This window comes from Nomascus leucogenys, chromosome 18 (assembly GCF_006542625.1).
Source record: "Nomascus leucogenys isolate Asia chromosome 18, Asia_NLE_v1, whole genome shotgun sequence".
NCBI classification, from domain to species: Eukaryota; Metazoa; Chordata; class Mammalia; order Primates; family Hylobatidae; genus Nomascus; species Nomascus leucogenys.
This window is the reverse complement of record NC_044398.1, coordinates 91133676-91155729: the sequence shown is the minus strand read 5'-3', so window position 1 is coordinate 91155729 and position 22054 is coordinate 91133676. Positions and strand designations below refer to the sequence as shown.

Genomic DNA, 22054 nt, shown 5'->3' with positions numbered 1-22054 from the left:
GGGTGGGTCTGACGTGATTGCTCACAGCTGTAATCTGAGCAGTTTGGGAGACCCGGGTGGTAGGATTGCTTGTGTCCAGGAGTTTGAGACCAGCCTGGGCAACATAATGACATCTCATCTCAATTAAAAAAAAAAAGCAGGGTGTAGAATTATACCTAAAATATATACCTTGATGCAAATTAAAACATACACAAGACAATATTTATGGATTCATATATGTATGTAGACCTAAAAAGATTATCAGGAAGAAAGATGCCTGCCAGACATGTGTAGGTGGTTATTGTAGGGTGGTGGTCACAATTTGTTTATTTTTCTTTAAAGAACCCAGTAGATAGGAATACTTGATTGCCCACCTCTTCAGACTATGGAAGGAATGCTGATTTTCAGATATGTGTTTGCTGTTACTGGGAAAGTAGAACTTGTAGAGCCAGAAAGTCATTATTATACTCAAGTTTTGTCTTTTCTAAGTGTTCATCCTGAAATTCCTGGATGCTCCTTTCCATCAGTTTTTTTTTGTTTTTTTTTGGAGACGGAGTCTTGCTCTGTCACCCAGGCTGGAGTGCAGTGGTGCGATCTCGGCTCACTGCAAGCTCTGCCTCCTGGGTTCAGGCCATTCTCTTGCTTCAGCCTCCTGAGTAGCTGGGACTACAGGCGCCTGCAACCACGCCCAGCTAATTTTTTGTATTTTTAGTAGAGACGGGGTTTCACCGTGTTAGTCAGGATGGTCTCGATCTCCTGACCTCATGAACCGCCCACCTCGGCCTCCCAAAGTGCTGGGATTACAGGCGTGAGCCACCGCGCCCGGCCTCCATCAGAGTTTTTTAAGGAGACACTGAGATTCCTGTTTCAAGGGTGAGGAAAGCCAGGCCCATAGTGATCAAATAATTTGTGTAACAGATGAGCTCTAAGATTCATCATATATCAGAGTTTTGGGCTTAATGGGTAATTTACTGGTGTTTCTTTCCTGATGTTAATGTATATTTTGGCAGCTTTCTATTAAAAAAAAATTTTTTTAATTAACGATAATTTTTTTGAGACAGATTCTCACTGTGTTGTCCAGGGTGGAGTGCAGTGCCGTGATCTTGGCTCAAGGCCACCTCTGCCTCCTGGGCTCCAGTGATTCTCGTGCCTCAGCCTCCCAAGTAGCTGGGATTACGGGCGCACACCACGACGCCTGGCTAATTTTTTGTATTTTTAGTAGAGATGGGTTTTGCCATGTTGCCCAGACTGGTCTCAAAATTCTGAGCTCAGGTGATCTGCCTGCCTTGCCCTCCCAAAGTGCTAGGATTACAGGCATGAGCCACCGCACCTGGCTTACAATTTTTTTTTTTTTTTGTACAGACTGGGTCTTACTACGTTGCCCAGGTTCATCTGGTACTCCTGGCCTTAAGCCATCCTGTCTCAACCTTCCAAAGTGCTGAGATTATAGTCATGAGCCACTGTGCCCATCTGCTTTTTCTTAGTTTTCTGGAATGTTGAAGGTCGCAGTTTTCTCCTTGGCACTGACTGGGCCCTCTCTAGCAGTAGCTTGTACTTAGAATAAAGAATCAGCTGAAATGAATGAATGAATGAAAAAAGAATATTTGTGGTTTTCATTCAAAGTAGAAAAGTGATGCTGTCAACATTTTTTCCCCCTTGTGAAGGCACTGGATTGATCTATGATGGTGGAATGCAAGAAGTACATGTTCCACCATCAGCAAACAGTTGACCCCCACCTCTGCTAGCAATTGGCGATGGACTAGGTCCTACTGATGTTGGTTCTTCTGCCTCCTGGTTGCTTGACTCCAAGTAACTGATAGGAACTCGAATGCTTAGAGCTCTTAAAATTTGGAACTAAAATCAAGATTTTATAGATTTCTCTAAATTGTGGCAATGTGAGCATATTTCCAGATAAAGCACCTTCCATCTGCCACTGTCTTGTCTATACATAGGCCATGTATTTGCAGTGGGGGTGATATCACCCCCAAGGGGGTGAACACTGGTTCTCAGGAGAGAAAAAAAAAACTTACTTGGATGTATAAAGCACAGATAGGCATATAGTACATAAACAGATGTACATTGTATCTGTGGTATTACTTTTTCATGGAGGGATGATTAGCAAAAAAGTGTCTAAAAAGTATCCTTAGGGGGAAAGAATGAAAAAGATTGAGCTGGACACAGTGGCTCACACCTGTAATTCCAGCACTTTAGGAGGCTAAGGTGGGAGGATTGCTTGAGCGCAGGAGTTTGAGACCAGCCTGGGCAACATAGTGGGACCCGTCTGTGTACACACACAGACACACACACACACACACAAATTAGCTGGGTGTAGTGGTGCATGCCTATGGTCCTAGCCACTCGGGAGGCTGGGCTGAGGTGGGAGGATCACTTGAGCCTGGGAGGTTGAGGCTACAGTGAGCTGTGAATGTACCGTTGCACACCAGCCTGGGTGACATAGCCAGACCCCTCAGACCCTGTCTCAAAAAAAAACAAAAAAACAAAAAAGATTGAGAAACACTGATAGAGGCTACAGTAATTTTATTATTATCATACAACTTTGCATCTTGCTTTCACCATTAACATTTCAGGATAAAACTTTACCACATTGCTCCATGGGCTCACTATTGATCACTTTTATGGACTATACAGTCCATCATTCATCCATCATTTTGCATGTAGTGCAACTTTTAACTATTGATTCTAGTTGTAGAAACTTAGTCTATCTTCCTCTCTCCCTCTCCTCCCTCTTTCCCTCTCTCTCTCCCTTCCTGCCTTTCTTCTTCTCTTTCCTCTCTTTCTTTTTCTTTTGAGACAGGGTTTTGCTCTGTTGCCCAGGCTGGAGTGCAGTGGTGGTACAATTATAGCTCACTGCAGCCTTGACCTCCTGGGCACAAGTGATCCTGCCACCTCAGCCTCCTGAATATCTAGGACTAAAGGTGCGCCACCACCCCCGTCTAACTTTTTAATTTGGTGTAGAGACAGGATCTCACTATATTGCCCGGGCTGGTCTTGAACTCCAGACCTCAAGTGATCCTCCTGCTTCAGCCTCCCAAAGTGCCAGATTACAGGTGTGAACCACTATACCTGGCTTTCCTTCATTCTTTTTTGTTTCTGTTATAAGTAATGATGCAGTGAACATTTTTTTTTTCAAGGTAGTTTTCCATCCTTTAGATTATGTCTGTAGGGTGATTTTCCAAAAGTAGCATTAACATTGAAGAGTTTATCACTTTTGATTCCTTTCTTTTTGGCCTATAATTAAACTCAGTTGAATTGATTTGATTTTTCCAAAGTGGTTGCACTAGTTTCAAATGCTGCCAGGAAGAATAAGGGCTCTGGTGGAAGCAGAGGTTGGCCAGAAATTCGGGATTCAACATTCAGCAAACATGGGATGATAATTTGGTGCATCCTCTATCACTTATCAAAAGGTTGTTACCACTGGGGTCTGTTGAAGCAAAAGGATTTTGTTGGGATCGTGCTGAGTGTGTTAGCCAGGACTGTTTTCAATGGAATGTGGCAGAAGCTGATCAAACTGATTTCAACAACATAGGGCTGGCTTCGAGCTTAGCTGGATCCACGTGTTAAAGGACTATCAGGATTATCTTTCTGTTTGGCTGTCAACTCCTCTTTTCTCTCTGTTGGCTTCATCCGTAGGCAGCTGTGCCTCCACGGAGCGGGCTGGCCATGTGGTCATCCTGCGACCCATCATTGTGACTTTGGTTGGCCAGGTCTAGACCATAAGTCTAGTCTGGAGCCTGTGGCTGGGAGTCCATTCTACTAAATTGTCTGAATGGAGGATGAACTTCAGGGGAAGGGCTGCTGTAATTTTGGATGGGGTGGTTAGGAATGTGATGTGGCAGCAGAGGCTTCATGAGGCAGGTGGCTCCTAGGTTTTCTTCCTGAGCAGCTGAAAGGGGTGGGAATTGGCTTATCTTTTTTTTTTTTTTTTTTTTTTTTGAGATGGAGTCTCGCTGTGTCACCCAGGCTGGACTGTAGTGGCGCGATGTTGGCTCACTGCAACCTCTGTCTCCCACATTCAAGTGATTCTCCCGCCTCAAGCGCCACCATGCCTGGCTCATTATTGTATTTTTAGTAGAGATGGGGTTTCGCCATGTTGGCCAGGCTGGTCTTGAACTCCTGACCTCAGATTCACCGCCCTTGGGCTCCCAGAATGCTGGGATGACAGGTGTCAGCCATTGTGCCTGACCAGAATTGCCTTTTCCTGAGGTGGGAGAGCCTGTAGGGGAGCAGGTTAGGTGGGGGCTGAGCAGTTTGAAGCCTGCAAGGGGAGTGAGGACTCTTTGCCGTGCCCTGACTTTTTGCTGTCCAGGAGCCCTTCAGAGACCTGGCGCTGGTGTTTCCTCTGCCCACCCAGGCAGTACCCTACTTCCTCTGAGGAGGGAAACTTGCCCACTCTATCTCATTTTTCTTTGCTTGCATCTGTGTTTCTTGGAATCTGCTCTTTCCTCCTACAATTAAAAAAAAAAAAAAAAGCAAAAACCCCAAATGACATTAAAGACTATTGTGAAAACAGAATATACCTTTAAATATACATTCCTGGCGCATTTAATATGTAAATTTGTAGGTATTCCTCTTCTGCCTTTGCTCAAAGCATACGCTATATATGCATTTTGCATAATTGCATTGTATGTACGTTTGAATGAGCGTTTCTGCTTACATGATAGCACTTATCCACGTTCCTTCTCTTCACAGTTCTTTGAAAAGGCAGCATAGCATTCCACCAAACTGATGTACCGCAGCTATTTAACCTCTCTCCCATTGCAAGACAGTCAATTCCATTTATGGTATTCTAGGATAGGATTGGTAGGCGTTTCCTGTGAAGGGCCAGATAGTAAATATTTTCTGCTTTGTGGGCCATCTGGTCTCAGCCTCAAGTATTCATCTCTGCTGTCGTAGTATGAAGGTAGCCACAGACCATGGGTAAATGAAAGGACGTGGCTGTGTTCCAATAAAACTTTATTTAGAGAAAGTCAGCAGATGGATTTGGCTTGGGGGCTATAGTTGACTGACCCCTACACTAGGACACTGCAATAAAAATCTTCATGTCCACTGATGCTCAGGAAGCCATTGTGTTATTGTGGAAAAGCTTTGGATGCAGACAAGTTCTGGATTTAACTCCTGTTGAAGAAGTTGGGCAGTTTTTTGTTTTCTGTCTTATTTTTTTGAGACAGGGTCTCACTCTGTCACCCAGGCTGGAGTGCAGTGGTGCCGTCATAGCTCACTGCAGCCTCAACCTCCTGGACTCAAGTGATCTTTCCTCCTCAGCTCCCCAGGAGGCTGGGACTACAGGTGTGTGCCACCATACCTGGCTAATCTTTTTTTTTGTTTGTTTTACATTTTCATAGAGACAAGGCCTCACTATGTTGCCTAGGCTGGTCTCGAACTCCTGAGCCCAAGCAGCCCTCCCTCCTTGGCGTCCCAAAGTGCTGGAGTTACAAGCGTGAGCCACTGCACCCGGCCTGGGCAGATTTTTGAACTTCTCTGACTCTTACTCTTTTTTTTTTTTTTTTTTGAGACAGAGTCTCGCTCTGTCACCCAGGCCGGAGTGCAGCAGTGTGATCACTGCAACCTTCACCTCCTGGGTTCAAGTAATTCTCCTGCCTCAGCCTCCCGAGTAGCTAGGACTACAGGCATGTGTCACCACGCCCAGCTAATTTTTGTATTATTAGTAGAGACTGGGTTTCACCATGTTGTTCAGGCTCGTCTTGAATTCCTGGCCTTGTGATCCGTCTGCCTCGGCCTCCCCAAGTGCTGGGATTACAGGCGTGAGCCAGCACTCCTGACTCTGACTCTTACTCTTAATTCCCTTTTCAGAAAATGGAAATTAAAAAGCAAGTAATGAATGTATAGTGCCTTTCTCAGGACCTGGAACATAGAGGACCAGGTGAAATTGTTATTTGTATCTTTTCTCATTTTCCCTGTTCCCTTTTAGCTTAATTTTCAAGGTGTCAAAAGGGATTTTGATTCATTTTTGTAGCTTCTGATATGCATTGCCACATCGCTTTTCAGAACTTACTGCACCCATAGATTGTTACCAGTGGTGTGTACTTGATTCATCATAGCTTTACCAGCATTGGGGAATTTCACTTTAAATGTTTCTTGGAGGCTGGGTACGGTGGCTCATGCCTGTAATCCCGGCACTTTGGGAGGCCCAGGCAGGTGGATCACCTGAGGTCAGGAGTTTGAGACCAGCCCGAACAACATGGTGAAACCCCATCTCTACTAAAAATACAAAAATTAGCTGGGTATGGTGGCAGGCGCCTGTAATCCCAGCTACTCGGGAGACTGAGGCAGTAGAATCACTTGAACCTGGGAGGCAGAGGTTGCAGTGAGCCAAGATCATACCACTGCACTCCAGCCTGGGCGACAGAGTGAGACTCCATGTCAAAAAAAACAAAAGTTTATTGGTTAATTTGTAGTTACATAATGGTGCCATGTGGTAGTTATTAATATACATATAATTTGCATTTCTCCAACCAGGAGGGAAGATATTCTTTCTTTTTTGAGATAGGATCTTGCTGTGTCGCTCGGGTTAGAGTGCAGTGGTGTCATCAGTGCTCACTGCAGCCTTGACCTATAGGCTCAAGTGATCCTCCCACCTCAGCCTCCCTCATAGCTTGGACTACAGGTGTGTGCCACCAGGCACGGCTAATTTTTAAAAAACTTTTTGTAGGGACGGGGTCTCACTGTATTGCCCAGGCTGGTCTCAAACTCCTAGGCTCAAGCAATTCCCTTGCCTCTACCTCCCAAAATGCCAAGATTACAGTTGTGAGCCACCTTGCTTGGCCTATTGTCTCTTTAAAGTTTTTGCACATTGCCATGCTAGTGTTTTTTTTTTGTTTGTTTTCTACAGCAAGAACTGCTAAACTAGGCTGGCCTCCTGTTTTGCAAATAAAGTTTTATTGGAACAAAGCCATATCTATTCAATTACTATTGTCTATGGTTGCTTTCAGGCTGCAATAGCAGAATTGAGTAACTGTGACAGCGAGTGTATGACCTGCAAAGCCTAAAATATTTATTGTTTTGCTCTTTAGAGAAAATATTTGCCAATCCCTGCTCTAGCGTAATTTTTTTTTTTTTTTTTTTTTGAGATGGAGTCACACTCTGTCGCCCAGGCTGAAGTGTAGTGGTGTAATCTCGGCTTACTGCAACCTCCACCCCCTTGGATTCAAGCGATTTTCCTGCCTCAGCCTTCCAGTAGCTGGGATTACGGGTGGGCGTCATCATGCCTGGCTAATTTTTGCATTTTCAGTAGAAACGGGGTTTCACCATGTTGGCCAGGCTGGTCTTGAGCTCCTGACTTCAAGTGATCTGCCTGCCTCGGCCTCCCAAAATGCTGGGATTACAGACGGGAGCCATCACACCCGGCCTGCTCTAGAGTAAATTGATGGTCCCTATTCTTTGCTCATTTATTTTGTATTTGATCTTAGACACCATAAGCCCACATGGATGGCCCGAGCCCATCTGTCTGCATGCAGAGCCTGTCTCTTTCCATTATGTGCTGGCAGACAGTCTGTCCTTTTGCCCTTTTGTCCTGGGCCAGCTGTGCCACTTCACCCTACAATACTGGGAGCCAGCGCCCTGACTTTGGAGAAGAACGATTGTCCATTTTATCTGTGCGTGTGCTAAGGCTAGAGCAGATAAAACCACCACCTCGCTCTGCCCATGACGGGAATGAGGCAGCCGCGGTGCCCTGGCCAGTTCTCATCCTTTTTATTTTAAGTAGCAACTTGGGGAGCCACAGAAGTGAGCTGCACCAGAATCTAGATTCAACAATTGTTGAGTTCCTTCTGTGATGGAGAGTTGGTGAGGCTCCCGTCTACGTCCGAGAGCTCACAATGCATAATCCCTCCCACGATGGGGATTACATCAGCGCTATGGCAGGACTGCCGGGCCGTGGGGAGCACTGTGTAGAGAGAGAGCAATGTGCCCCTTGGGGGACCCTCTGCAGGAAGGTTTCTCTGAGAAGGGAACGTTTGAGTCAGCCATCGGGAGGTTGTCTTTTTTTTTTTTTTTTTTTTTTTTGAGACGGAGTCTTACTCTGTCGCCCAGGCTGGAGGGCAGTGGTGCAATCTCCGCTCACTGCAAGCTCCGCCTCCCGGGTTCACGCCATTCTCCTGCCTCAGCCTCTCCGAGTAGCTGGGACTACAGGCACCCACCACCACGCCCGGCTAATTTTTTGTATTTTTAGTAGAGACGGGGTTTCACCGTCTTAGCCAGGATGGTCTTGATCTCCTGACCTCGCGATCCGCCCGCCTCGGCTTCCCAAAGTGCTGGGATTACAGGCGTGAGCCACCGCGCCCGGCCCAGGGAGGTTGTTTTTTCTGTGGCGGCACTTTGATGACGGTGCCCTTTTTCTGTGCCAAGATTGAGCCATTCAAGGAGTGAGCCTGGTTTTGTGGAGGTTGAAAGGTACAAGGTTTGGGGTAAAATGTCAGGTCTGTCACCTCTGAGCTGTTCCTTGGGTAAATGACCAATGTCTCCAAGTCTCAGTTCCTTTGTCTGTTTCACCAGGGCGGCCAGCCCCCACCTTCCAGGTAGATGTGAGGGTTAAACGTATGTCTCAGTACGGCGGATTGGCGGCGGACCTGGCCCCAGGTGTGTTGTGTTTGTTTCATGCCGAGTTAGTTGGAACGTTGTTCTCACAAGAGTATGATTAGGTGCCAACTAACTGACAGAAAAAAGATGGATTTTCAGCCTCTCTTGAAAAACCAGGAGATGGGGCAATTGCTGGTATTGCTGTGAGGTACTGTCTGCTAGAGCTGGCTAGCAGCTGCCATCTTGAGAGGGGCACCTGCTCTGCTCTTGGTGATCTTTGCCTTGCCAGCCCACCCCGCTCATTTCCATGCCTCACCTGACCCCTTGGGCATTGCAGGGGTCCCTCCTGGTCTTGTATGTGCCCCAGGCATATATTGGGCAGCCCTTTCTGCCCCCCTCTTCCTTCTGCTTTCTTTCAGTTTCTTTATTTGGAATGGTTGTGGATTTTGGGGGGTGGGGTGGGAATTAAACAATAGCAGCAACACTAAAGTCATCATTGGGCTGGTAGCGCCAGGCATCCCAGATGCCCGCCAGTGTAATTGAGGATGAATTCTGCAGTGACAACAGGTTGATGATGTCCTTGTTCCCTGCAAGACTCTGTATGTGGGGCCTTGGTTACAGGGCGAGGGAAGATGGGAGCATGATTATGATGCGGGCCTGGTCTACAGCCTGCTGGGAAACTCTCACGTTTAACCATCTAACTGCACAGTGGCTGTAAGGTCTACAAACACAGACACTATTGTTTTAATTTTTAACCTGCCATCCTTCATTATTTCTGCCAGGCAGTGGGCTGTTAAATCCAGCCCAAGACCTGTTCGTTACACATTATCTATGGCTGTTTTTCACACTGCAGTGGCAGAGTTGGGTAGTGACAGCAATCCTTTGGCCTACAAAGCCTAAAATATTGACTGCGGGACTCTTTCCAGAAAAAGTTTGCTGACCCCCATTCTAGGGTATGCTAAAGGTGCAGGTTCAGTGAAAATCAGAGAAATCATGTGAGGCAGCCCGCCACAGATGCACATGCAAGGCTTAGAGAAATGCTGTGTTCATTGCAGTTTTGCAGGGCACATTGGATGAATCACATAATATCATTGTGTGTATCCTGTAATACTAGTAAGTCATTTATTGTGTATTCATCTGTGCTTCCAGATGCTCTAGCCACTGCATAGATAATTCAGTGCAGGGTAAAGGAAATGAGAGCAAAAGGGCCAGAGCTAGGAACAGCAACTGAGGCAGGGGTGGATGTCACAGAGGGCCTTTGCCATGAGACTTGGCATCATGAAGGAAGAGCCATGCCAGGCAGGGGGAGATAGGGGTGCAGGAGGGGCCCGTGGAAGCAAGGCATGGTTTCTATTACATTTATTCATTTTATTTATTTATTTTTTATTTCATTTTATTTTATTTTGAGATGGAGTCTCACTGTCACCCAGGCTGGAGTGCAGTGGTGTGATCTCGGCTCACTGCAACCTCCACCTCCCAGGTTCAAGTGATTCTCCTGCCTCAGCCTCCCAGTTCGCTGGGATTACAGGTGCATGCCCACGTGAGGCTAATTTTTTTTTTTTTTTTTTTTTTTTTTTTTTTTTTTTTTTTTTTTTTTTTTTTTTTTAGTAGAGATGGGGTTTCACACGTTGGCCAGGCTGGTCTGAAACTCCTGACCTCAAGTGATCCACCCACCTCGGCCTCCCAAAGTGCTGGGATTACAGGCGTGAGCCACCTCACCCAGCTGGGAGTAGCTTTTCTACTGTGTGATTCAATATGGGGACTGGGTTCTCCATGCAGTTGCCTTGTCTAGCCCTTGGGAGAATCCTGCTGTAGTTGTTCCTTAGAATAGGAACATTTTCTCAGCCAACATCTACCTGTTGCCGTCCTTCTCATAAAAATATTGGGCCAAGAGTGGTGGCTCACACCTGTAACGTCAGCACATTGAGGGACTGAGGCAGGAGGATCATTTGAGGCCAGGAGTTTGAGACCAGCCCAGGCAACATAGCGAGACCCTGTTTTTACAAAACATACAAAATTAGCCCAGTGTGGTGGTGCATGCCTGTACTCCCAGCTACTTGGGAGGCTGAGGTGGGAGGACTGCTTGAGCCCAGGAATTGGAGGCTGCAGTGAGCTATGATCATGCCACTGTACTCCAGCCTGGTTGACAGAGCCAGACTCCATCTCTTAAATTTTTTTTTTTAATTGAGGTGAAATTCACAAAACAAAGAATTAACTGTTGTTCTAAAGCAAGCAGTTCAGGGGCATTTAGTACAGTTGCATTGTTGTGCAATGAGCACTCTATCTAGTTTCAAAACATTTTCATCACCCAAAGGAAACTCCATATCCATTAAGCAGTAGCTCCCCATCCCCCTACCGCCCCAGCCCCTGGCAACCATCTGTCTGCCTTCTGTCTCTATGGATTTACCTGTTCCATCCTTCCCAGTTTTGCAAGCACGGCTCAGGGTCCCAATTGTTCAGTGAGCTTGCCCTGGTCCCCACCAGGATGACAGTGTGGTGTGTGGAAGGAACACTTGCCTGAGAGTTAGGGAGAGCAGAGCTCAGCCTCCAATGCAGCACTTGCTTGACTGTGTGCCCTTGGGCAGAATTCATTGCACACAGTAGGCACTCAAAGAGCATTGCCTTCTTTTTCTTTTCTCGCTTGTACTTGCTTAATGTGTCACAAGGATCTCACCAGGGAAATGTCCAGCATGATGTCGCCTCCACCACTGCATGGAGAGACAGCGAAATACCACTACTTAAATATCTGCAGGGCCGGGTGCGGGGGCTCACGCCTGCAATCCCAGCACTTCAGGAGGCCAAGGTGGGTGGATCACCTGAGGTCAGGAGTTCGAGACCAGCCTGGCCAACATGGCGAAACCCCATCTCTCCTAAAAATACAAAAAAAATTAGCCAGAAGCGGTGGTGGGCACCTGTAATCCCAGCTACTCAGGAGGCTGAGGTAGGAGAATTGCTTGAACCTGGGATGTGGAGGCCTCAGTGAGAAGAGATGATGCCACTGTACTCTAGCCTGGGCAACAAAGCGAGACTCTGTCTCATAAATAAATAAATAAATAAATAAATAAATAAATAAATCTGTGTGGCCTTGATTAAGGGGCTTGACCTCTGTGGAATGGGAACCAGTTTACGTGGAGCTCCAGGGTTGCGAGGGTTAAAGAAGGAATATAGCCGGAGTGCCTGGTTGCATCCTGCTTGTTTTCCCCTCCGCACGTGCCAGGGGTCCTCTTTCACCCTTTCATCTCCCAGGGCAGCAAACACAGAGGCCTGGATTGAATTGCTTTGCCTGGGCTTTGGAGAGAAGGTAGCTAGTTGAAAGGACTTCTGGGAGCCAGAGGTCTTGATACCTTGGGGTAAGTGTTGCCAACAATGATGATAATGATAGCTAATTTTATTAAACGCTTGGTATATACCAGGCACTGTTCTAGGTGTACAATACAATTTACCTCATTTCATCGTCCGAAGAGGTAGGTTCTCTGATGAGCCTGAAGCAGGGAGGTTAAGTGACTTGCTCATGATCACATGGCTGGTGGAGCAGGATTCTAACCCATGCTATCCTGTTCTTAATTTCTGCTGTTTCTCTCCAGGAGGTCACTGTAGCTTGAATGGCGACCCCAGGCAGAAGGCTAGAGGTTTGTGGTAAAAATTAATGTAGGACCCAAAGGACTCTAAACATTAAACATTAGACCCTGAGGGTTCTAAACATTGAAGACAACGGCCGGGTGTGGTGGCTTACACCTGTAATCCCAACACTTTGGAAGGCCAAGGCAGGCAGATCACCTGGAGTCAGGAGTTTGAGACCAGCCTGGCCAGCATGGTGAAACCCCGTCTCTACTAAAAATACAAAAATTAGCTGTGCGTGGTAGAAGGAGCCTGTAATCTCAGCTACTTGGGAGGCTGAGGCAGGATAATCGCTTGAACCCCGGAGGCAGAGGTTGCAGTGAGCCGAGATCGTGCCATTGCACTCCAGCCTGGGCGACAAGAGCGAGACTCCGTCTACAAAATAACAACAGCAACAAAACATTAAAGAGAGACCCAACTAGGTGACTGACTTTCCTGTGCACATGAGGTTTCTGAGTAGAGTTAGGGGGTGTCAGCTGACAGCATTTCTCAGACAGGTTTGTGGACCCCTGGAGGTATTCCCTTGGGTCCCTTTCCATTTTCTGTTTTCATTTTGATGGTGATGTAAGTGAGAAATAAAAAGAAGCCTGTTCTTGTTCACCCGGTTGACTACTGGCTGGGGGCTGCCCCTGGAGACGAGGCAGCAGGAAGATGGGGTTTGATCAGTCCTGTGTTGCAAAGTGTTTGCTGAATTTGCAGTGGGCCACTGCTGCAGGTTGTGATGGAGGTCGAGGGTGAGCAGGGCTTAGCAGCTAGCAGGTCCAGGATCCCATGGACTTGGAAGTGAATCCCGCCTCGGCCACTTCCCATGGGTCTAGCCCTCGGTAAAGGTCTTTTCCTCTCTGAGTCACAGTCTTCTCTACTGAATGGAGCCACTTTTCCGTCTTTGTCAAGGATTAAATAGGTCATTTAATGACTTAGCCTGTGGTTGGGATTCAGTAGGTGGGCACATTCTTCCTGCTTCTCTCTGAGTGGCGGCAACATTTGAAGCTGGCAGATTCTTCTGGGCCCTGGTGGAGGTGCTGTACTCTCCACTTGATTCAAAGGGAGAAGGTAAGAAGGAGACTGGTAGCACTGATTGCTCTGCCTGCCTGTCTCTGCAGTCTCCATAGACTGTAGAGCAAGGAGGGCATGATCTCATGCAGAAACCAGTGGCCAGACAAGGGAAGTGACTCTCCCCGTCACATGGCTAGCAAACAGGCCGGGCAGGATGAGAGCTCAGGCCTTGTGACTTCCCGCTCAGTGCTCTCCACTGTTCCTCTCAGTTGATAAGTGGTCCTGAGACCACCTGTGCTCCCTGCAGCCTAGTAAACCCCCTTCTCTCTTATTTATTTATTTTTGAGACACTCTCACTCTCTTGCCCAGGCTGGAGTGCATTGGCGCAATCTTGGCTCACTGTAACCTCCGTCTCCCAGGTTCAAGCGATTCTCCTGCCTCAGCCTTCTGAGTAGCTGGGACTACAGGTGCCCGCCACCACACCTGGCTAATTTTTGTATTTTTAGTAGAGACCGGGTTTTGCCATGTTGGCCAGGCTGGTCTTGAACTCGTGACCTCATGTGATCCGTCCGCCTTGGCCTCCCAAAGTTGCTGGGATTATAGGTGTGAGCCACTGCGCCCCGCCGACCCCTTTCTCTTAAGCTCATTCAGGGCTAAGTTGGCCACAGCTGCCCCTTCTGAGGTCAAGATTATCTCACTTGTGAGCTTCTTGCCTTCAGAGAGAGATCACAGCGAGGAAGTGTGAGCCTCTGGGTTGAGACCTGCACAATCTCGGGTAGTTTTTGTATAAAGAACAGGTTTTTCTTTTCTTCCCCCCACCCCATCATAAAAAAAGAGGCTTTGCAGAGTAAGTCAGAGGAGGCTGCTGACATCTCATCCAGAACAAGCAGTAGAGCAAAATACTCTAAAAAAAAAAAAAAAAAGACATTGAGGATCATTGTGCATGTCAGGAAGGGTAGGTGCTAAATCCTTGTTATTCAAGCGTGAAAGGAGCCAGCAGTATCAGCTCACCTGGGAGCTTATGAGAAACACAGAGTCGGCCGGGCATGGTGGCTCACACCTGTAATCCCAGCACTTTGGGAGGCTGAGGTGGGTGGATCACGAGGTCAGGAGTTTAAGACCAGCCTGGCCAACATGGTGAAACCCTGTCTCTACTAAAAATACAAAAATTAGCTGGATGTGGTGGTGCGTGCGTGTAATCCCAGCTTTTCAGGAGGCTGAGGCAGGAGAATTGCTTGAACCTGGGAGGTGGAGGTTGCAGTGAGCCGAGACTGGGCCACTGCACTCCAGCCTGGGTGAGAGAGCAAGACTCAGTCTCAGAAAAAAAAAAAAAAGAAAAAAGAAAAGAAACACAGAGTGAGGCCCCATCCTCAACCACCTGAATCAGAACCTGCTTTTTGGGCTGGGCGCGGTGGCTCACGCCTATTATCCGAGCTCTGTGGGAGGCCAAGGCAGGAGGATCGCTTGAGCCCAAGAGTTCAAGAGAAGCTTGGGCAACCTAATGAGACCCTGTCTCTATAAAAAACAAAAATAAATAAATTATCTGTGAGTGGTGCCCTGTGCCTGTAGTCCCAGCTACTCGGAGTGCTGAGGCAGGAGAGTTGATTGAACCCAGGAGGTTGAGACTGCAGAAAGCTATGATTGTGCCACTTACTCCAGCCCACGTGATAGAGATCCTGTCTCAGAAAAAAACGCCAAAAAACAAATTGCTGCTTTTTAACAAGATCTCTAGGAGATCTGTGTGGACATTAAAGTTTGAGAAGCACTGCATTAAAAAATTATCACTAGGGAGATGAAAGAGATTTTTATTTTCTTTGTACATTTTTTCCTGATTTGTTATTATTCTGTTTTTTTCCTGCATGAATTGCTTTTATGATGAGAAAAAAATAGCAAAGGCATTTTCAGTGCAGGGAACCCTGTCAAGTTTCCCGTTGGCATTGCTCAAGGGCAGGTAGAGCTGTCGGGTCTCATACTTGGAAAAAGGAAGAAAGCAAGCCTGACTTTTCTATTCTGGTGAAGGAGGGAAGATCAGAATCCAAACCCTGGATTCTGAAACAAAGAGCGTTTGAATGATAGACATAGGTGTCAAGAGGTGTCAGAGGACCGTGGCCAGATGGGTCTGCAGCCATCCTGAGCGATGCCTTGAGATACCTCATGGCTAGTGGGAATGGTGTCTAGGCTATTCTTGGTCGAAACCTCTTCCAGAAAAAAATACTAATGGTACTTTTTGAAGAGTCAGTTGTTTTACCGTGTGTCTCAAACGATCTGCTGACTGGTTTCATCACCAGGCCTGGGGGTAAGACAGGATCCGTGGTATCGTGGTCCTAACACAGGCTTTAGAGGTCTTGAGTCAGGATCAGTGTTCCACCAATTAGTATTCAAATTTCAACAGAGTCTAACCCCTTTATCATGGCCCACACGATCCTATGTGACTGGTCTCTGCCTGCCTGTTTGATCTTTCCTTCTGCTTTTTTGCTTTTTCTCAAGCCACAGCAAACTTCCTTCTAGTCCTGGAAGACCAGAGCCGAGCTTGTCCTACCTCCGAGCCTCTCCCCTTGCTGTTTGCCCTGTCTGGAACACTGGCCCACCCTATCTTTCCATAGCTGCTGCTTCTCTTTATAGAGGGCTCGGCTCAAATGTCACCTGTGCAGAGAGGCCCTCAGTGGCTGCCTTGGCTAAAGCAGCCTTCTTGCTTCCTCCCTATCCCATCACTGTCTTTGTTGTATGACTCTCTAACACTTTTTCATTGATTAGTTTACTTTATATATATATATATATATATATATTTTTTTTTTTTTTTGAGATAGGGCCTCACTCTGTCACCCAGGCCAGAGTGCAGTGGCGCGATCTCAGCTCACTGCATCCTCTGCCTCCTGGGTTCAAGTGATCCTTCCACTTCTGCCTCATGAACAGCTGAGACCACGGGTGTGTGCTACCATGCCCGTCTAAATTTTTGTGTTTTTGGTAGATACACGGCTTCATCGTGTTGCCCAGGCTGGTCTCAAACTCCTGGTCTCAAGCAATCTGCCTGCCTCAGCCTTCCAAAGTGCTGGGATTACAGGTGTGAGCCACAGTGCCTGGCCTTCTAGTAGGATTTTAGCTCCATGAGAAGATGGCTCTTTTATACCATTTAACTCCTGTGTCCTCAGCTCTTAAAACATTGCCTCACACACACTAGAAGTTACATAAGTCCTGGGTGGATCAACGCACACAATCACCTGACTTCCCCGAGCTTCAGCTTTCGCATCTGTGTTTGGGATCCTGGCTTGTAGGGTGGATGTGAAGATGAAGGGAGATGATGCGTGCATAGTGCTCAGCTTGGTTCCTGGCATGTAGGATGCACCCAGCACATGGTGGTGGTTATCAACCAGCTGGCCCTGGCTTGACCTGGAGGAATCACTGACCATCTCTGAGATAATGCCCTGCTGCTACTCCCTGGCGCAGGCCACGTAGAGTTGCCCAAGACAGAAGCAGCCTGATGGCAATTCAACGTCTGCAGTGTGGAGCATCTGCCCTTATAACCTGAATTTCAGTATCCTTTGAAGTCAGTGTGCTCTGTGTCTGGTGCATCATACTCCGGGCTTTGTATCTTGCTTGGAGTCATTGGGCCTCTTGTGGAGATCAGGTGTGGTTCTGACAACTGTCTGCCTGGTGCTTTCAAGTGTCCTTGCCCCAGACCTTCTTAAATGGAAGTTCAGTGTATGTCATATGTGTCAGTTGGGAATGCTTTTGGATGCAAGTAACAGCCCAATGTGCAGTGGTGTGGACAAATAGGGTTATTTTGTGAGAGTTAGCTTGTTTCTAGTCTTGGCTTACCAACTCAGTGATATCAGGGCTGGTGTCTTTGTGATTCTCTAGGTCTTTCTCTCAGGCTCATGACTTCATGGTTGCAAAATGCTACTCTGGCTCCACCTAACATGTTTATGATTAAGGGATGAAGGATGGAGGACAGCATGATGCCCTTCAAAGCTCTTCTTTCTATCAGAAGGGAATGACTTTCCCAGAACTTTCCCAATGCACTTTTGCCGTCTTCTCATTGGCCAGACTGCTTAAGTTCAAACTCAGCTGCTGAGAAGAGGAGTAATCAGGTTTTACAGCTTGGATTGCTGAAGGTGGCATGAGAAAAGGATGTTGGAGATGATAGTGAGAACAGCCAGTGAGCAGTTCCCACTGTACTGGGAAACTTTTATTTTAGGCTGCTGGTTGACAACTGGGGGCAGTTTTGATTCCCAGGGGACATTTGACATTACATGGAGACATTTTTGTTATAACTTAGGGGTTTGTGTGTGCTAATGCCACGTGGTGTGTAGAGGCCAGGGATGCAGCTAAACATCCTGCAATGCCAGTAGTGCCAAGGGTTGAGAAACCTTTAGACCATTCTAGACATGTTCATATTTGGGGAAAGTTAGTTTAGCGGTTTTCCTTTGATGCAGTAACAGGCAATAGCCAAACTTCATTGTAATGATACAGATTATTGATACCTAGTTGTGCTACTGATTTTGTTAAAGATCAGTAGGAAAGGACTGATCTAGTTGGGGACAGCCGTGTCTGAGTGTCAAAGAGAACTAATTAAGCCTCATTGCATTTTAGGATCACAGAACAATGACAAAAGACAATTTCTGCTGGAGCGACTGCTGGATGCAGTGAAACAGGTAAGCAGAAAGCACACATTTGTGCCTTTTTGGTCGAGTAATAGTGTCAGATAATTAATGTAGGTCATTTCTTCCCTATAACGTACACAGACTAACTCCCACTTTATACCTGGGAACAGTGAAACGATCTAATCATTTTCCCTCGGATATGATAGAGCAGTGAACATGGTCAAAGTTGGGTTGGAGGAAGTCCTGTGTCTTGTATTTCCAAAGCCCTCTAGAGGACCCCATCCTTCAGTGATGTCCCTTCAAGAAAGGCACTGGGCCGGGCGCGGTGGCTCACGCCTGTAATCCTAGCACTTTGGGAGGTCAAGGTGACCAGATCACTTGAGGTCAGGAGTTCCAGACTAACCTGGCCAACATGGTGAAACCCTGTCTCTACTACAAGTACAAAAATTAGCTGGGTGTGGTGGCAGGCACCTGTAATCCCAGCTTTTCAGGAGGCTGAGGCAGGAGAATTGCTTGAACCTGGTAGGTGGAGGTTGCAGTGAGCTGAGATTGCGCCACTGCACTCCAGCCTGGGCAACAGAGAGAGACTTTGTCTCAAAAAAAAAAAAAAAAAAAGGCATTGATGTGGGTTTCAAAGTCTCATTGTCTCATTTCCAAGCAGTTGTGTTTGAGGGCGACTCTGAGGGGTGCAGAGGTGGTGGTTTGGAGTTAGGACCGTTGAGCACAAGAAGGCTAGGACAAGGAGGAAGGAGGCCACGCCTGAGGTCCTCTGCTGCTACCCCCAGCTGTGTGGACGCTGCAGGTGGCTTTGCTGTGATTGATGTGATGCTATTTGTGATGCTTGACTCCGGCTGGGCTCGGAAGTAAGCTTGGATGCGAGACTGGAATCTGCTTGCCGCATGTACCAGATGCATGCTGCTGTTAGCTGTCACTGATCACACCTCCACTGTGTGCCAGGCTCTCTGCTAAGCACTTGATATTTAATCCTTCCAACAACACTGTGAGATTATAGTTCCTACAATTGGTTTCATTTTATGGATGAGGAGACTGAAGCTCAGCGGGATCCAATAACTTGCTCAAGGCGTCATAGTTAGTAAGAGGCAGAGCTAGGATCCAAATCTAGGAATTCTAGAAGATCGCTTTTTGGAAGGGGCAGTTGACAGTTATAATTATGTGTGTAATTACACTATAGGGAGGTAAGTACTTTAATAGCGGTGTGCGTTAATTTTTTTTTTATTTTTTAGAGACAAGGTCTTGCTGTTGCCTAGGCTAGAGCGCAGTGGTACCATCATAGCTCATTGTAACCTCAAACTCCTGGGCTCAAGCAATCCTCCCACCTTGGCCTCCTGACTGGCTGGGACTACAGGTGCATGCCACCACATGTGGCCGGGGTGTACCTTGAGTATTGAAGTGAGCCCAGAGAATGCAGTATCTATGCAAGCCTTGAGGCATTGTATGGTAGGAAGGACACAGGCTTTTGGCTCAGACGTAGCTGGAATTAAAGGCCAGCTTTACTTCTTCAGCTCTGTGTGTACAGGGACAACTCGTGCACCCTTCCTGAGCATGTCTCTGCTCTTCTGTAACTGGGTCAATTATCTGTGTATGGCTGCTGAGGGAATTGGCTTGTTAAAGTAGGTAAAGGGCCTGGGCAGAGCCTGGTCCCCTGTTAACATGGTAACATCTGGAGCCCATGTTATTAGCTTGTTCTTTCTTTGCTGCAGAAATGGAAAATATAATAAGGTAAAGAGGCAAGTTGAACCACTTTAAAGGTAGCGGTTAGAGAGAAATAAAGTGGAGCTTATGCCCAGAGCTGCTGCTTTTTTTTTTTTTTTAGATGGAGTCTAGCTCTGTTGCCCGGGCTGGAGTACAGTGGCACAGTCTCAGCTCACTGCAACCTCTGTCTCCTGGGCTCAAGTGATTCTGCCGCCTCAGCCTCCTGAGTAGCTGGGACTACAGGTCCGTGCCACTACACCCGGCTAATTTTTGTATTTTTTAGTGGAGGTGGGGTTTTACCGCGTTGGCCAGGCTGGTCTCGAACTCCTGACCTCGGGTGATCCGCCCACCTCGGCCTTCCTAACTGCTGGGATTACAGACATGAGCCACCGTGCCTAGCCTGCTGTTATTATCATTGTTATTGTTATTGTTGTTTTGAGGGTTAAAGTGTTGCATATGACTTTTTTGCATGACTTTCAAAAATAAACTTTATTGATGTATAATTTACATATAATCAAATATAGCCATTTAAGTGTATAGTTTCATCTGTTTTGACAAATGTCATTTAAAATTATATATATACACAGACACACACACATATACACACACACACACACACACACACACACACACACACATACATTGTAGTAGTTTTGATAATAAGTTTAGGAACCCTGCAAGCCTGCTACCCATAGCAGAGATACTATACCTTTAAAAGAAAAAGAAGTAGGCCAGGCACAGTGGCTCACACCTGTAATCCCAGTGCTTTGAGAGGTTGGGGCAGGAGGATATCTTGAGGCCAGGAGTATGAGACCAGCCTGGGCAACATAGTGAGACCCCTGTCTCTACAAAAAATAAAAAATATGAGCTGGACCTGGTGGCACTTTCCTGTAATCCCAGCTACTTGGGAGGCTGAGGTGGGAGAATTGCTTGAGCCTAGGTATTCGAGGTTACCATGAGCTATGATGGCACCACTACCCTTCAGCCTGGGTGACAGAGCGAGACCCAATTTTTTTTTTTTTTTAAAGAAAATTAGAATAGTGGATAATGGTGATGGTTGCTTCACATTGTGAATTGAAATTTACACCTAAAGATGGTTAAAATGGCAATGTTTATGTTATCTATATTTTAATTTTACCAATTCAAAAAGTAGCCTGCAGGGCTGGGCGCAGTGGCTCACGCCTGTAATCCCAGCACTTTGAGAGGCCAAGGCGGGCAGATCACCTGAGGTCAGGAGTTCAAGACCAGCCTGACCAACATAGAGAAACCCCATCTCTACTAAGAATACAAAAATTAGCTGGGCATAGTGGCACATGCCTGTAATCCCAGCTACTTGGGTATCTGAGGCAGGAGAATCGCTTGAGCCCCGGAGGCAGAGGTTGCGGTGAGCTGAGATTGATATTACACTCCAGCCTGGGCAACAAGAGTGAAACTCCATCTCAAAAAAAAAAAAAAAAAGAAGTAGCCTGCTTTTATTTTTCCCACCCTCAGTAAATTGTCATTCCGCACAACCAGATGACTCGTGTGAGGCTTGATTTGTGCTGTTGTAACGTCATAGCCAGTCATGACAACTCTGGGGCTCGTCCAAAGGGACCCATTCAGCACAGGCTTGTAGAAGTTGTAATTATCGCCCTTGAAGAGCTCTGTGTGGTAGACAGTCAGCTGCCGACAGGCAGGAGCAGCTTCCTGGATAATGCACAGATGGCTGTGTGCTTTTGTTTTTCTGTTAGCAATGTTTTCCCACAAGGCTTGCTTCTGTACAAGTGGGAGATAAGGGTTTCCTTTAAGTGGCAGCTTCAGGGCTGGAGTGCGCACCTTCTTAAGTCTTGTGCTGATACCCAGGGGACAGGGATGTCCTCACTTGGCGTGCAGAGCTTCTGGTCCCGTGTCCCCTTCCTGACCCTTAAGCCCTGTGTAGGCTGTTTTATGACGTTTTGAGTGTCCCATCCCAACAGCTGATCTCAGCAGCTTCTTTTTCTCTGCAGTGCCAGATCCGCTTTGGAGGGAGAAAGGAGATCGCCTCGGATTCCGACAGCAGGTAAATATGTCGCTTCTAAAACCGTTGATCATCAAGGTTGGAAAGGCGGCAGAAGGCGGCCGGCTTCTAAATCCGTTGACCATCCAGGTCGGAAAGGCAGCAGAAGGCGGCCGGCTTCTGAGCTCTGCCTCTGCAGCCAAAAGGTGCAGCGCTGAAATTTGAGTCAACTGTGGACTCTCTGTGCGGTGACTGCTCATCTCCAACACTCCACATTTTCCATAATTCTTTTCCTAGGAATCTATTCTGAGTGAATTATTCAAGATACCTTTCCATATAAAGTTATTTTCAGGGTAATTAATAATTATGAGAACTTGGATGCCTAAATACCCAAGAATTGGGAAATCGTTAATAAAATATAGTGCATTAATGGGGTGGAATGTTATATAGCCATTAAAATGATGTTTATATAGAATTTGTTTTCAACAGAAAAATGCATAGGTAGTGATTTAAAAATTACATATATAGTAAAAAGGCATATGTTGTAACAAGAGCAGGATCCGAAATTCTATGCATATGGAGTGGTCTTAGCTATGTTAGATAGCAACTCTGGCCA

General features: G+C 46.8%; 1 protein-coding gene across 1 annotated transcript in view; it reads left to right on the top strand.

Annotated features, from left to right (window-relative positions):
- SNX29 (sorting nexin 29) overlaps nucleotides 1-22054 on the top strand; it is a 575039-nt gene that overhangs the window by 5128 nt on the left and 547857 nt on the right. Inside the window, exons 2-3 of the mRNA XM_030797722.1 lie at nucleotides 17740-17801; nucleotides 21449-21501. Of these exons, the coding sequence (XP_030653582.1) occupies nucleotides 17740-17801; nucleotides 21449-21501 (115 nt within the window). The remainder of the gene's footprint in view (nucleotides 1-17739; nucleotides 17802-21448; nucleotides 21502-22054) is intronic.